General features: G+C 33.7%; 1 protein-coding gene across 1 annotated transcript in view; it reads left to right on the forward strand.

The window, feature by feature from the left end:
• The window catches only part of LOC145662600 (venom carboxylesterase-6-like), a 37,208-nt gene extending 21,140 nt beyond the window's left edge, over positions 1-16,068 (forward strand). Inside the window, exons 3-10 of the mRNA XM_081728316.1 lie at positions 14-167; positions 788-973; positions 2,587-2,777; positions 5,899-6,064; positions 7,152-7,336; positions 10,308-10,461; positions 13,177-13,309; positions 15,098-16,068. Coding sequence (XP_081584442.1) covers positions 14-167; positions 788-973; positions 2,587-2,777; positions 5,899-6,064; positions 7,152-7,336; positions 10,308-10,461; positions 13,177-13,309; positions 15,098-15,398 — 1,470 coding nt within the window. The 3' untranslated portion in view covers positions 15,399-16,068. The remainder of the gene's footprint in view (positions 1-13; positions 168-787; positions 974-2,586; positions 2,778-5,898; positions 6,065-7,151; positions 7,337-10,307; positions 10,462-13,176; positions 13,310-15,097) is intronic.
• Positions 16,069-17,955: the final 1,887 nt, after the last annotated feature.

The raw sequence follows: 17,955 nt of genomic DNA on the forward strand, positions 1-17,955 counted from the left end.
TTTATGTTCATAGCTTCCTGAAGGGGGAAATAGCCCCAATTTGGATGTCTTTGTATTTATTCATGGTGGTGATTTAATGATTGGAAGTGGAAGCTATTACGGTCCAAACATACTGATTGATAAGGATGTTGTTTTCGTCACCATAAACTACCGTCTTGGAATATTAGGTAGGTAATTAAAACAATTTATTTCATAATTATTACTATCTAAAAAAAAAAAGTAAAGTAATACATAAGTAACTTCAATGATAATCTTTCAAAAATACACTCTAATTTCTCGGTTTTGCAGACCTTGATTTATCAGATTTTTAAAGCAAAAGACAAAATATGGATCATTCGATTCAGTTTGAAAGTACTGAATACTGTAGTGTAGTGTATATGTTGAATTTATTGTATTGTAGAGTATATTTACAGTTTGAAAGTTGATTTTAATTTTAAAATGCTTTAAATTTATCGTATTCTTATTTATAGTGTACCAGGTATTCTACATTGTCATAGTTGGAGAGTATATGTAATTGCAAATACAATACAATATTATCCCTGAATACTCATTCGATATAAAATATCATATCCGACCTTTTCTCGAGCCAACCCGCTTTTATTATGTTCAGCTGCGTATGCTTTTTTATTGAATAAAATAACTAACATTTGTAAATTGTTATTGAAAAGGCTAATTTAATGTTCTTAATATATCAACCTCATTATTTAAAGTCATTATCTGCCGTTGAGTAAGACACATTAATGTCACACTTTGCTTATATGCTGTATATTCTTTTCTTCTCTATTAGGATTTTTGAGTACTGAAGATGATGTGTTGCCTGGTAACAATGGATTAAAGGATCAAACCGCAGCTCTTCAATGGATAAAGGAGAACATAGCCTCGTTTGGAGGAAATCCCAATAGTGTCATCCTTACAGGAGCTTCGGCTGGATCAGCTGCAGTTCAATTACATCTCTTATCACCATTGTCAAGAGGTCAGTCATTCATGTCGATTTTTAATTACTAACAGACGAAAATGATAATTTTCTACTTTATGTTTGCATGCAAAGTTATGTAAGATAGATTTCAGTTATTTGTATAACATAGTTAGACAAAGCACTATGCCATTAGAAATGGATTTCGTAGTCAGTTTCCTTTTTCTGTGATTTAAGAGTATATGAAATCCTATAGAATAAATTAAGGAAGTGTAATTTAGGGTAGATGAAAAAATGGCAATACAACATATATAAGAACTGCTAAATAATGGCCATCAGTGGCATGTCATAGTTTTTTATGTCTGTTACTTTTAATACATTATTCTGAATATTTAATGGATTATTCTTGATGTTTTGAATTACTCTTGATTCATTCTTGCATAATTTATTTTAACATATTATCGTTAATGTATTATTCCGTTTACTTAAGGGAAAGCGAAATTTCTGGAGTTTCCATGCACGATAAGTCCGTGATGCATACATTACTAAATATTTGTCAATTAATTTTCATACAATTTAAGACTCTTCATATATTCAAGAACCCAGATTTAAGACTGTTATTGTAAATACAAGAACCTAAATCTAAGAATGTTAGGTTATATTCAAGTACCCAGATTAAATACTGTTATATTCAAGAACCTAGATTTAAGACTGTTATATTATATTGAAGAAACCGGATTTAAGACCTATCTTAATTTCAATAACCCAGATATATTTCATTAGACTATTAGCCAATACAGACTGTCATCTTATATTTAAGAACCCAGATTTAAGGCTGTTTTCTTATGTTCAAGAACCCAGATTTAAGACTGTTATCTTATATTCGATAACCTTTATTTAAGACTTGTATCTTATATTCAAGAACTCAAATTTAAGACTTTTATATTATATTCATGGACCCAGATTTAAACCTACTATATGCAAGAACCCAGGTTTAAGAGTATTATCTTATATTCAGGAACCCAGTTTATTATCCTAAAAGCAAGAACGCAGTTTTCAGACTATCATCTTAAATCCAAGAACCCAGATTTCAGACTGTTACCTTAAATTCAAGACTAAGTTATAATACTGTTATATGCAAGAAAAAAGATTTAAGACTGTTATTTTAAATTCAAATACCCAGATTTAAGACTGTTACTTTATGTTTAAGCACTCTGATGTAATACTGTTATGTAATGTTCAAGAATCCAGATTTAAGAGTCTTATACTTAAGGACACAGATTTAATAATGATATCTTTTATTCAAGAATCCAGATTTATTGACGTTATTTTAAACTTAAGTACCTAGATTTCAGTCGGAGAGACCCGACTATCAAAGCCCGGAGAATTAGTTGAAATAACATAGTCCTTAGTTGCCAAAACGAAAGAGAGAGAAAAAGAGTTGCGATAAAAAAATATTTACTCCGATTTAAATTTATTTAAGCCTATTTTCCTGTGTATTATATTATACTATGTCATTTTAAGATTTTAGGACCCTACGATTCGAAGTCCTTCTCGTGGTGGGTTCTGCAAGTTTTCTGCTGGGTAGTCCACGCTTCTGAAAAGGAAACATTGTATTACAACTGCTAACCAAATACTATAATTATATATGTGCATTTTCTTTTTATATCCAGGTCTGTTCCACAAAGCGATCTCTGTAAGTGGCTCAGCCCTCAATCCCGGAACTTTGATGGAGGGAGCAAGGGAGAAGGCCCAGAAATTGGGAATCAGCCTTGGATGTCCCACCGAGGATTCTCGAAGACTCGTTGATTGTCTAAGACAGAGTCCTGGCACTAGGCTTGTGCAAGAATTCAAGAATTTCTTGGTAAGTGTGAGACGTAATTAATAAATGAAAAAGTTTATTTATTTATTTGTGATGAAATAGGAGCACCTAATCATCGAATAGTTGCATGATTCAGTTACTAAATACGATTGCATGACGTTGTGTGCATCCACTTCACAGTTAAATTACAAGTTTTGAGCAACTTTTTCCTTATACTCTAAGCGGCTTTGTAAGGAAAAAAAAATAGCTATTTCGTTTGTTTTGTTTGTTCGATATTTGCAGTTAGTGGCTGTATTTTTCTGTAATATCTGGTCCACAAGAACAAGACAAGCTAGGAACAAACGGTCTCCGTGTTAAAAATCAATGCCCTCACTGCACGTTCAATGACAATGTTTCCATCGACAGATATCTATTGTGCGAGCAATCGCGGCTTGTGGGCGGTTACATCGATAATATACAGGGTGTTACAAAAATGTGCCAGAATAATTTGGGAACAGAGTAATAACATCAAAATAAGAAAAAAAAGTTCATATGGATCTGTGCTCAAAAGTGAATAATTTCGGAGTTATAGGGTGCCACAAACATGAAATAAGTGAACTTTAAAAGTTCAAAACTCCACTACTATGAAACCTATCGTAGTCGGGTCAAAACATCACTGAAGAACAAGTATGTGAACTATCCAAATATCCATGTTTAAGAATGCTCCAGTACTTGCATCCCAATTATTAGAGAAGTAGGTGGAGAGTGATCAAGTACTCCCAAACAGCAAAAAATGACCGTGCAAGTGCCGGAGATTTTGAAAGATAGATATTTGGATAGTTCACATACTAATTCCTCAGTGATGCCTTAACCCGACTACGATCGGTCCTGTAGTACTGGAATTATGGATCTTTAAAGTTCTTTTTTTTTTTTCACGTTTTCCGCTCCTTACAACTACGAAACTATGCACTTTCGACCACAGGTCCCAATGATTTTTTTCTTATTTTAATGTGAGGGATCTGTTCCCAAAATATTGTGATAATTTTTAATAACATCCTGTATATATTATCGATGTAACTTCCCCCACAAGCCGCTACTATTTCCGAGACCTGTACTAGGGATGGTGTTAGGCTGAGTAAGAGGCAAAATATACAACAAAAACCATTGCAGTGAGAATTTGGTTATATATTTGGACAACGACAACCGTTACAGTGAAGGTTCGACTGTTTAATTCGATTAGTCTGAAATGCGAATTGCATACGGATTCGTCCGAATTTACGATAAGCAAAGATTAAATTAAGGAGAATTGAGGAGGTTGAGACCCCACACCAATTTGATAAAGGGCACCGCTACCTTCCCCCTACCAAAATGTTCAGTGAAAACTAAACGCCACATGTCTAAAATACTTATATTAAAATATGTAAATCATCAGACACTTATGTGGATTATTTTATTGTTATTGACTGTTTTGCTCCATTCCATATATACAATATTTATTTAATATTTAATTGATTAAGATCCATAACTGAAACATGGCTGCATGATTTAAGCTACCCTCTTGGATCAAGGTAACATTTGATCGAGTCCCTCCATCGATCTCATTAGAATTTAATATCTACCTGTAGATCCACCTTATTTTATGTACAGTAATTACTATGCTAAGGCACAACGTTTATGGTATTTGAAGGCGGCGTTCCAAGTTCTCTTTAAATGCTGTTAACAAATGAGAGAGCTACGGTGTTGCTACGATGTATCTCTCACTTGCTCATCTGCTCACGGTATAGTACGCTTACTTACCCATATTCATTTACCAAGCGGCAACGTCGTATCATAGCCTTTGTTGTATTTGCCTAGCCCACATGATATGCTTATATCCCATGTATTACCATTAGTTTAAGTGAGCGTTTCAAAACCAAGAATTCTCGCTTTAGCAAATGACAACTCCAAAAATGTATGCAGGAAATCTCTACGTCAGTTCTTTCTAACTGGCCAACATATAGCACTGGATGAGCACTGTTTTACGCTTGGAATAGCAACTGAGAGCAACAGATAAAGCAAAAAAAGGGAAGGTAATGAGACAACAGAAAAGGGTTTGCAGTATATGTGTATAATCATATATCAACGAGTGGTGTATATCTGCAAAACTCGCAATGTTTTTCTATTTGTCTGTCAACACAGCCTTTATCAAATCAACAAATTCTTTGTCTGAACTCCTACTGATCCTGTGTTTAGTGAGAATGGAGAGCAGCAATCGGTGACGTCATAAATGATTGTCGAATTGGAAACGTTCACAAAGTAAATAATGATACAATCCACAACAATCAAGGTTTGTACAAATATCTTCAGTTAGTTGAACAAACAAGGTACTGTACGTATATGTAGAACTTACGTTTTCGTGTATACAACGTTCTTCAATAAGAGAATTTACGTTTTGTTGCAAAGATCTCTGCTTGAAAGAACTGTAGATCTCTAGAAAAGGGAAATTATATGCATACCATGGGTTTCAGCTGACAAAAATGCTTCATGCAGAGGAAAAATACGATAGGTCTCGTCATCAATGTTAATTAAACGGTTTATTTTCTCTTTGGCACTTTTCTACGTATACGCGACTCGACTTATTAAGCAAAACGTATTGACATTGTATAGGGAAATACTGCACATTTAACATTTTTATAAAATGCCATCATTTCAGGCTTCAATAAATATACTTACTGTGTAACAAAATTTCCAAGAGCTTTCGGCGCAGGAGACCTGGGTTCTATACCCGGAGAGAGCTTATGTTGTTCGAATCCCACGTTAAGCTGTGCGTTTATGTCTCATGTAGCTTTGGTGCTAAAATGGACGCTAAATTCAAAATCAACCAACAAGTTCAATATAGCAAATTTGAAACATACATCTATCTTATTCACAATGAAATTGGAAAGAAAGTATTTTTTAAAGAACTGAACGAAGTTCCTACCTCTCCTTGCAGTACAACGAGAAATACTCATTTCATTTGTTTCGTTCAATTAAATTCCATTAGTTGTATTCTTTGTAATAATTATTTCTATTCCCTGCTAAAGACTAAGTTACAATATTACACACATAAGATATGAATTCGAATTCATTTTTTTAATAAGCACAATGATTAGCCAGATTTGTATTATTTCTGTGTAATGGCTGATAATTTAAACTTTTGTTTTAGTCTTGGTATATCCAACCAGCAGCTCCTTTTGGCGCAGTTGTTGAAGTTGCAGGAAACCGAAGATTTTTGACAAAGAATCCATACGATGCATTAAAGAATGGAGAGATGGAGAACTTGCCATATTTGACCAGCTGTACAACAGCAGAGGGACTGTACCCAGCAGCAGGTAATAACTGATTTCATAAATTTATCATCGCTTTTATGGAATGGAAATTATTTATTTTTAGCTTGTTTCTTAGAGTTTAGCGTCTCTTTTCAACATCGGCGCTATATAAAGCAGTGATGCAATGTGTCGTGGGTCACGACATTTGTTCGGGTTATCCGCTCCTCAGACTCAACATGATCTGGCGATCCGGAAGCAACCGAAATATCATCTTCGCAGCATTACTGTAGATTTCTATATCGTTGATTAATGATTTCAGTACTCGAGCTCGAACATTGATTTGTTTGATTCCGGGTTTGACAGCTCCTAGTCAAGATACCATGTCTGGAATATTTCAAATATAATTTCATGTTTATTTCGTTTTTCTATACAGGAAAATAATACGGTGTCTTTTGAACATAGAATACACTTTTTGGGCTTAGTGACATCTTTCATATTTTAAATAACAAGTTTTACGTATTCGTTCAAGTATAGTTTGACGATTATTCATAAAAAAAGTAGCTTATCTTTTCTGTTATTCCCATGCGTTCATAGTATGATAAACCTTGTAGTTATCTTTCAGTCCAATGTTGATGCACATACATGGAGAAAGAGAGAGAGAGAGAGAGAGACGCAAACAAGGGAAACACACATGGATACAAACAAGTGAGAAAGGAAATTATAAATTTAGTGAGAAGACAGAGAGATGAGGGAGAATCGTATTTGTCAGAATTACATTAGCAGCCTCATCCATACTCTCCATGTATATGATGATGTTTCATCCTCCGAATCATACCGGTCTGTCCGGGTCAAATAGGGTCACTCTCATTAATGGGTCTGTCCGGGTTGGAGTAAGTCACATCGGATCTGCCCGGATCACTCTGGATAATAAGTATGTCTAGGTTGGACTAAGTCGCATCGGGTCTGCCCGGATCACTCTTGATAATGGGTTTGTCTGGGTAGGACTAGGTCACATCGGATCTGCCCGGATCACTCTACATAATGGGTCTGTGACAAATTAATGCAACTCAGATTTTGTGTGAAGTAACTTATACCAGATATAGACTAAATGATTCTACTTTAATTGCAAAATAATTTCTTATTGTTGCAGATTTTGTAGCAGACTCTAACAGGCTCCAAGATTTAAACAGCAACTTCGAGAGGATCGCCCCATTCCTCTATGACTACAACTACACTGCACCCAGAAATCAATTTAGTGAGATTGCCAGCAAAATCCGTCAATTTTATTTCGGCAATAAGCCTATCAGCAGAGAAACTACAACTGAACTTATCAAGGTAATGTATTTTTTAAAGTAAGGCATCGTCACCGATTTAATAAACCAAACAAGACTGATAGCTGTTATTATTATTATTATTATTATTATTATTATTATTATTATTATTATTATTATTATTATTATTATTATTATTATTATTATTATTAATGTATCACAAATCACATCATGAATAGTGACTGAAGAAAACGACTCTGTAGGTTTCAAGGATCTTATAAATAGAGGATCTGCCCTTACAATAAAATCTTGAAGCCATACGTCACAGTATCGCTACCCCTACTCTGCTCACTCCGCCCAATAGGATCGCAATGTTTTGAGCCAACTAACATGGCGAAAACGAAAGTAGCCAATCAGACGATGTCGGAAACGAGAGTAGCCAATCAGACGTGCCGATGCTCGGTTGTTTTTTGGCTTCATCGATTTATCAGGATGAAGATACATATGGACAGATCCTCTATTTATAACATCCTTGGTAGGTTTGCTATTTTGAACAAAAAATGAGACTCGTTTCATATTGCAAAGTTATAGTGAATTCAACAACATAACCAGAAATAGCAGATCCATAAATTCCGGCTAAAATAAAGTGATACGGTCAGACAAAGAACTTATCCTTGCGACGCTGAAACCATATAAAATTTCGGTTACAGTAAAGAAATAAGGTCAGACAAAGGACTTATCTTTTCGACGCTTAAACCATATCAAATTCCGGTTAGAGTAAAGAGATCAGATCAGACAAAGGATTTATCTTTGCGACGCTGAAACCATATCAAAAACCATTAGCGTTTTCGCTCTAAGTAGATCAATTGAAACTGAAAATTATAGTGGGTTTCAAGCAGATCTACTTTCGGTTTTAGTAGATAGTTAAGGATGAAGATGGAATCTGTTCTTGGGACACTAAATAGATGGTAGAAAATCGCTTCTCACTATCTTTTATCTTTTTGCTCTGATCCTGTCGGCATACAGACGGACGGACATTGCAATTCTATAAGGCTAACTTATGCATAGATATTTGGGGAGGTTAACAAATCTAACAAATGAAACCATTTGTAGAAACAAAATGGAAAATGAAATATCTTTAAAATAAAAGATATTATAAAGCAGCCACACAATGGTATGCCTTCGATATACGGAGTGACATAAAAAGGGAAGAACGCCGTGCCTACAGCAGGGCATAAAGTACACCCTTTTCTTGCCATTGATCAAGACCAAACTTGCCACTTTAGGGATATCTTATTAGGCTATCAGAAATTTAAAGGTTCTCACCTACAACGAATTAAAACGTGGAGCTAAGAGAAGAAATCTAAGAGCCAAAGAAAATGATTTAGATAATATGAAATCTTAGCTGAAAGAAGTGACTGTGTGAATGAAATGACTGGTTTTGTAGTTGTCAATAATACAAAATTAGATCCATTAGAATCAGTGAATACAGCCCTATGCCCCATTTTAATTAAAGACTTAAGTGTATACATAAAGAGAATACTTATAATTGATTGCCCTACAATATTCCGTCTCCAGAATCCGTCTTTTGGTGGTCACTGGTTCTGTAGGAATCTTATATAATTGGCACACTTGAAAGAAACGCATTAACTAATTTATTCTGTTCTACCTCTTGATTGATTCGCAATTCCTCCTCTGAAGATGGAGATCAATATATCTGATGGTACGATCGAAACATCCTTAAGATTGTATATGTGATTTTCAAGGGCATTAAATCTTCCACTTCTCGTGAGACTGCTTATCGGAAGGACAATGTCTTAGAGAAATCGATTAATGGAGGTGCTGCGAGATGGAGTGATTCCTAAGTATTTCATAAAGAAGCGTATGTATGTAATGCACTCAGTGTTAAGCATTTTTAATTATTGGTTTGAGAAAATGCGTTCGCCTCAAGATGTGGTTTTAAAAATAAAACATTGTCTGTTATACAAGGGGAATGAGGGGGAAATCTGCTTTGGTTATAGCAGCATCCAGTATTAACAAACGGGATTTCCCCCCTCAACTCCTTTGTAAATCGCACACTGTCAACAGATGTAGACACGAAGCGTCAAGAACATTTATTACACAACGACTGTCGTCAAGGGCACCGATCATGGGGGGCCCGTCCCCCCAAGCTCATGTGGGCCCCATGTATTTTTATGAATATGTAGTTCCATATGTATTTTTGATTGTTACATGTATTGTTGTATGCATTTTTTATGAATGCCCCCACCCCCAAATTTACAGAGAAATCGGCGCCGTTGACTGCCGTAACCATAATACAACTCGTGATATCAGTATATATATACGGAATAGATTAAATTTTCTTGCTAGTTAACATGGAATATTGAAAGAATTTACAAGTGATTTTAAAATTTCTATTGTTTTATTCATTATAAACATATGGTGAATTAATATTTTATTTATAGTTACAAAAGGTTACTTTATTAGTTGAAGCAAAAACAAAATAAGGATTGATCGAACGGGTATCGAACCCGGGACCCTTTGCATACGAGTTGCACACTTAACTCTCTCTGCCACGCCGTCACTTGATAAATTTGCTCGTCGAACAGTATATGTGGCGAGTAGAAAACTTTTGAAGACGGTTTTTCTCCCTTATTTTTGCCCATTGCGCTCTCCCAGTTTGTAATATTAACTCTTTAAATGTGCACTACCTCCTTGCAAAAAATGGCCCCGAAGTTCACTTACCAAAGTCTGCCTTCTCCTTGTAAGATTTATAATTCAGTTCATAGGGGCTTAGCTACCCATCGTTTCATTCATTATTACTACAGCAACGTTTATATAATCAAGGCAAAATAAATTACCTATTAGTCAATTTCACTGTAAAATCACTGCTCATATGTAAAGGCCGCCTTTAATAACACGTAGATTACTACAACTGTAAGATGATATGTATTTAATTCAATGTTTAACGTTTATGTAGAATTTTTAATTTTCCATACCTTTGTTGTGATTTCAATTTTCATCTCTCTTGGCAGAGTGTTTCCGATAGAATATATGTAAATGGAATAGAAAAAGGAGCTAAGCTTCATGCCTCAACTTCTGATGCCCCAGTCTACTTCTACCAGTTTGACTTCAGAGGAAGACATAGCAATTCCGAATTTTTGAGCGAAGGCTCACAGGAGGATTTCGGTAAGTAGATGAGTTCTTTCTTTATGAGAAAAAGTAAGAAGAAAGATGCAAATAAAATAATATATTGTTTATTTATTTTGCTATTTATAATGGTTGAATTAAGAGAGTCTCTTCTGTTCCACTTTTCACTTTCGAGTGTCCAGATTAAAAAACAAGATCGAAAATGTCAGTAGGTGATCAGCATTGAGTGGTTATAATCAGCTGCTTGAATAAGGAACTATAATGGTTTGAAAGAAGAAGTTGCCCGTCTTCCTTGTTTCCTATTTTAATTTTCAAGTAAACGAATAGAAAATCAAAAATTTCACAAAAGCACTGAGTGATTTTAACAAGTATCTCTAATACAAATATGAAACAAAGTCTATCGTGAAACACGTTTGAAAAATATTGAAACTATTTACTTCATTTACAATAATTAACCACACATTAATGGCATAAAATTTAGTAAATTTAGGATAAGGTAAGATATGATAGGGTGTAGTGTGATAGGTAGTTTAAGAAAGGTTACGACTGGATATTTTCTGTGAAACTTTATCCTTAAATTCTTCAAGGGAATGTTCACCAATCGTACTTGGAGCATCTTATCGTTATCAAATAAATTATTATTCATAATGTAGACGAAACTAGTTAAAATGTTTTGCCTTATATAAAACTAATGTATTTTATATTCAATGAAAATTCTAAGACAATATCTTCATCTAAATTACTGAATTAAGCAACGCCAATTAGCCAAAAATATATTTATCAACAACATTAAGACTGCCAAATATCAGTATTATAACCTCAGATATTTAACTTTCAAAATAACATGTAAACCTTTCATTTCTAATATATATCCAATAAATAAAAATTACAAATTTACTTCTTCTTTTAACTCTATTCTACCTGTCCATGTTTATTTTTCAAACAATTTCTTGCCAAATCTTTGCTAATGTTAATTCATCTCCTCAAAAGAAATGTTAGGAGGTAGAAATAGCTTATACATGAAGCACTAAGATGTAATTCAGGACTAGACAATAGAATATTGAATTAGTAGTAAATAATAAACATATGTCGATTAAGCGATATGATGCTAGATTCAATAAGAGTAAAATATAAATATGGAAAGTGAATATAATTAAATTATAAATGAGAGACATGTGTAAGGAATGTTAAGTTGAATATGTGCATTTACGGTACATAAAGACAAAGTGACGATGAGTTATTTTGGTTTGTACTATACGATACATAGCTAGGAATGGATTTTAGTAAGGTGTAGTTACTACAAGCACTCTTACAATATCTTGGAAGCTAACAGCTAAAATATTTTTGCCGGGACAAGGAACTCTGTTGTGTTACTATTACAAAAGAAGACTGTTAGAATAATTAGTGGTGTGTCCTTCAATGAGCATAGAAATACTCTATTTGTTCAACTAAAGATAATGACTGTAATTAATCTTTACATTTCTTTAGTATTGATCTACTCAAAACGGAATGTTCCAGCTATGATATATAGAGAAAATATACATACATATAATACAATATCGAGCAAACTATTGATACACCTTATAGTAGATTATCTAGTTAAAGACAGTTATGCTATTGCTGGTATAGCATTTATGAATATGCTATCAATTTATATTCATTATTTGCCCCTTGATAAATTCAAAGCTAAGCTTTATAAATGACTATTAGTATTGCTTTTTTATAATATTATTGAATTTTTTGAAGCGCAAAAATTATTTGTCCACTGGTGATATCTTAGAATATTAAATTTATTGTAATAAATATATGTATCTACTGTGAAGTATGAAAGTCGCTACTATAATATTTTAAAGCATGCATGTATAATCCTTTAACGTTGTTCATTGCCTAATCATACGTAGGCTTAACAACACTAAAAAATATTCTATTCTATTCTATTCTGTCCGTATTACGAAAGTGTCCATTAAGGAAGGTTTCACTGTACAGCCGTCTTAATAATAATGGCAGTGGGATATAATCTGCCCTCTTACGGCCGTTCAATAGTAATAAGTAAAAGAGTTAATCTGTAACAAAAGAGAGGTACAGTATGTTCGTATCCTTTTAGATCTCTATAGATGTTTTCTAGTCTGTGCAGAAGACCTATCAGTATATCGAATGCAAAGCTTGCCTTGTGTACATAAAGTAATTATAAAAACTTCTGCAAGCCGTACAATGGATTTGATGATGAATATTGCGTTTCACAGTTGATTTTTCAACTATCTGGAAGTATGATTACAGAAGCCTTCATCAATTCGAACATATCAGTAAATAGATAGCTGATGTATCTTGCTCATTATAGCTTTGGCATAAGTCACAGTATTAGTAAAACAAAACTGTCCAAAACACTGAATATATATTAATAATACATGTACAACAGTTCTGGCAATGTGACCCGCCTTCATGACGTGCCTGATGAAGACGATGTTATTTTGCCGATATTGCTACATAGGTATTATTAATATAAATTTGGTCTTTTGGTCAGTTTTGTTTTATTAATGCTAAATAGAAGAGTGGAAGTATGCAAATGTTATGTTTCCGATTTTGGATAAAACTATTTTTATACTTGGTAGACCTATGTTTACGTTCTAAGCGCATAGACAAGATGCTAAGCTAAATTTTGCATATACTATTTTAAGTTAGAAATACTTTTAAACCAAAGTAATCACAATAAGTATCATAAACAATAGTTCTTACTAATCCCTTTTTCATAATTAGGTGTAAGCCATGGAGACGATTTGCGCCTTATCATTGACTCCCCAAGAACTGTACCAAACATTGAAACTTCAGGACCAGAAAAACAAATGTCAGATGTTCTTGTAAATATATGGGTTTCTTTTGCCAGAACAGGGTAAGATAACAAAATTATACAATGTAATGTTCTAGTTGTATATACTGATGGGACTCAATTTTTGCAAGTCTTGCTTGTATCTTATGGACCAGTGACAATTTTTGCATTATAGATATAACAGTATTTTTATTGATTTTCGTATATTCCGAGATCAGAATATGTGAAATTTCAGATGCGTACCTAATTTTGCTTTCTGTAATCAAGATAAACTTTGTCCAGGACTGGAAAGAATCTTTCAATCCTCTTATATTCTTCGGTTAATAACGTTGGAACACTTGGTTAATTCGAGTAGAATTTTCGGTCGAGATTGATGAAAAAACTCATTAAAAAATAATTCTTTCTACTGTGTAGTCAAGTTCTACCGAACTTGCTATCATTCAAGTAATTTCTGTAAACCACATGTGGTAAACTATCTATCCGATCCACTTGTGCCATGTAATCACGTAATATTGTATCATAAGATAGCGTAAAGCAAGATACGACACTTGGTATTGTAGAAATCTCTATCACTAACCATATAAGTTGCTCCCAGAATTATAATACGTACATATAATTATGTACAATATTCAACCACACATTTCCTCAGTACTAAAGAGTTTTAATAATTATTTTCTCCATCATGTGCCATTTCTACTAGTTTAGGTCGCATTGATAAAAACGTCCTAATTTGGGAGGTATTTTTTTAAAGTTGAATATATAAATAAACCTATTAACACGTATGGATCGAAAAGAAGATTATCACAGGCATTAGCGGAATTAAATTTTTCTCTTGAAACTTTAGATTGAATAAATGAATTAAGAGCAGTTAATGTCAAAAAAGAAGAAAAGAAAAAGAAAGAGAGAAAAGGTGAATCATAAGGTGGCATCCGAGCGTCGTTTGCGGTATTTGTCACATAAGCGAAGCAGTTGAAGCCAATGGTGCTTCTCGCTAGCACAGGTATAGGTAGTTTGTACCCTGCTGATATGTACCATGTGTCGGTACCTGCCACTTAATACAAGCTTTTCAAACACAAGGTGATGTACTGCGTTGGTGGAATTATAACGGTATAACTCACTATCGAAACTTCAACTACAATTTGTGATCCGAACAAGTGAAGCGGATGACTGTCTTTGTGCTTAAAAAGATCTGCATTGGTAAACAGAAGGTGAGTCCTTCTGCAGCAGGAGAAACCTAAACCCCATACCTCTCGAACGGGCCGAAATAAACTCCGAAAACTTTTTGCCACATTCAACATATAGTACTGACCTCGCGCTCTCAGATGATTACTTGTTTCTATCCGCGATTCATTTTTGAACTCTAACATCGCGATACTTTAACAAGCAAGAGGGTTTAGAGGTTGAAGTGTTCTTTATCACCAAAAACAAACAAACAAAAAAAAAACGGAATGTGGTCATAAAACTTGCCAAATAATGGCTTCAAAGAGTGTAACATGATGCCTTTACTTTCAGAGCTTAGCAGCCTTTGTTGTAACTTAATTCATAAAGCAAGCCAGCGACCGAAATATTGCAGAGTTTTTGACTTATTCTTATATATCAGGAAAATCTGTTTGATTAAATGTTTTTATGATTACGTGTACTTAATATCAAAAATTGATTTCAAATAGGAGGCTGCAAGGTCCAGTGAATACGTTAAATGTTATTTTGGTATGAATGTTCATTTGTTTTTTAGTTCCTTTCAACTTATTGATTAAATTAGTATTGACATAATTAAAGTAGTGATATAGAATATTTTGTTGCAAAATCCTTTTTAATATAAATTTTTGTAAAATATTTCCTTTTGTTTTTCAGCGAACCTTCCACAGGCAGAAGAGAAGAATGGGAATCTGTACCTGAAAATGGACCTTTGAAGTATCTATACATTGGGTCACCCACTGATATCTCAATGCGAACTACTGAGGAGAGCCTTGGAAATCCTGAATTTTGGGAATCATTGCCAATCAACGATCAAGGTGATGAAGACGGATCTTCATCTTCAAACAGATCTGGAAACCAATCCTCGAACAGATCTTCAAATCGATCTTCCAACCAATCTTCGAACCGATCTTCCAACCGATCTACCAACCAATCTTCAAACCGGTCTTTCAACTAAGGTACAAGCGGCTCTTCCAACCAAGGTTCAAACCAATTCGCTTCATCTAATCCAATATTGTAATTCATTTCTCAAAGTTGATTGAAGGATCTTAAGGGCTTCATATACTACATAATGCAAAGGAAAAACTATGTATGTACATAAAAGAGAGATATTTTCATTTTTCACTTTATTATTTGAGTATATTTCCCACGGAGTTCTACATTCTTCGTGATTTTACATTTTTCTTTGTTCATACAAAGCTTTGGAAGCACTACTAATACTTAAATATGTATTACGTTATCAATTACATATTAATGTATCAATTACTTTTATGAGTTTAACTTTTTTTAAACTTCAATTATTATTAATGCTTAACAATTTTATCCTGAATTAGTTGCAGTTCATTTTTCATGAACCTTGTCCTTTGTTCAAACACTGAAACTTTCGATCCTTTAACTTCACAAAAGAAGCAAGTGTCATTTGCTCCCGTTTCAATCAAGGATAATATGCTTGTTTTACGTACATTTTAAAGGTGTTTAATTATTTAAACTGCCTGTATTGCTATGTGTTAAACATTCAACTTATGTAGAGTATGAAGCATACAGTTTTTTGCGACCACCATGTCGCTATTTGGTGCAAAACACACACACACAAAAAAAATGATAAATACTCAATAAAGTTGTTTCAAAAATTATATTTGGATATTTATTTCTTGACTCTTTTTCCTTTACATTTAATGTACAGTGCAAGATCATTTAAAAAAACAAAAACATAATAATCCTTCTTACATAACTTTTTCTGATGGTTGAAGGTTGTTTTCAAGATATTTTAAAATTCACAACTAAGTATCATTTTCTCATTCTTTTATTTATTCAGCCACAAAGCGTTTCCTCGATGTCTTCTTGTATTTAGGACATTGTGCTTTGAAATAAATTTCGACAACTTCGTTTAATAGTCGGAAGAGAGAATTTTATGCTCTACACATTCGGGATGTTCTTACCATATCATAAGTCAATGGGGAGATACAAAGCAAGAAAGGAAATATTAAGGACAAAATATGTCAGTTTTTAATGTTTATGTTAAATTTTCCGAAAAACCCGTTGGGACTGTCCAAAGCATGGATAGACAAAATCGTAAATCACATCTTACAGATAAATCAGGAAAAAGAAATTTATCAATATTTAGATTAGTTTCGGAGATATAGCCTTTTATTAGAAGCCCCGGGCCCTTTCTCAGCACGGGCTTTGGACCGGCCATGTCGGGGATGATTTAGGATCACTGGTTGCTTTTACTCACTTGGCTTGATCCAACTCCTTATTTTGGAGACTTTTCCAGATTCTGCCTCCCGACTATTAAAGGGTTTCTTACATACTTATTTTTAAGACGTTTGGTTTACCAAAATTTCTTTATACATTTACCCTGTTTTGTTCATCCAGGAGAGCCAAAATCTCAAAACTACTTGATGTCAATTTTGGCCACGATGTAGAGGGTCAAAAGTTAGGAATTGAGTTCGCTGAAGAAGGTGATTCATCCAGTCGATCACCTGGACATGGTGCCAAGACATGGATCATTAAAAATTGGTTCCTCACCGGTTCGATACCTTCCCATTTATAGTATGCAACCCAATTGAGCCTAAACGTCAAATTGTTGCATGATTTAATTCAAATATCTTCAACTGGTATACTGTCAAGTAGTCCAATATCTTCAAGAACAAACAAAGGAATATAGAGTAGAGTGGGACAAGAGTACACAGGTAGTTTTTTGAGTGCTCATATCTCTGTTGCGAAGAAAATTAGAAGCTTGTACTTTGCACCTTACAATCTTCATAGATTCTCTTTCTAGTTTGAATATATATTTCACATTAATAATTTTAAGATTCTGGTTGTAATAAACGATAAATTGATCAACGGCGAAAACAAACTTCCACCCCACCGGTGAGACGAGAAAGTGTAAAAGTTTGCATGGGGCAACAAAAATACAAATCTATTAATACTATAAAATATAGGGTAAAAGTGATTCAATATAATATGAAAGACAAATTATTAAATATTACATGTATTACATTGTTTACAACATGTGTCTCCTTACAAAACCGGAATACACAATTTCTGATCCATTTTCTTCTGATGATTCTTGCAAAAATCGGTAAAAACTGGAACTTACCATACGTAAATCATATCGTCAGCAGTTACACAAACGCATAATTCCTAAATTTTGCCCTATCTTGGTAAAACGATAATTTACACTAACCCTTTATTTACGACAATTTGAAACAATGGGATTAGACATGAACTTATGAGGTGTTTTTGCTTGAATTCGGCCACAATGAAATATTTTTGTGTAATAATTGCAAAAATTTCGTTCCTGAATTTTTGGTGATCCCGTTGACTCAAAAGTACCGTCAGGTCAGAAATATCAATTTTCCAAAGTGGAAAAGATATGAGGTAATTGTTATAAACATTACTTTTTTTTATATATTTCTTTAGGAAATTATGACATTGTAAATGAACATTTGACCTTTATTAGCACTCAGAAATAAATTTGGACATTACTAACAGGCCAAAGTAGCCTAAGT

This window comes from Thermobia domestica, chromosome 10 (assembly GCF_964235325.1).
Source record: "Thermobia domestica chromosome 10, izTheDome1.hap1.1, whole genome shotgun sequence".
Taxonomy (NCBI): domain Eukaryota; kingdom Metazoa; phylum Arthropoda; class Insecta; order Zygentoma; family Lepismatidae; genus Thermobia; species Thermobia domestica.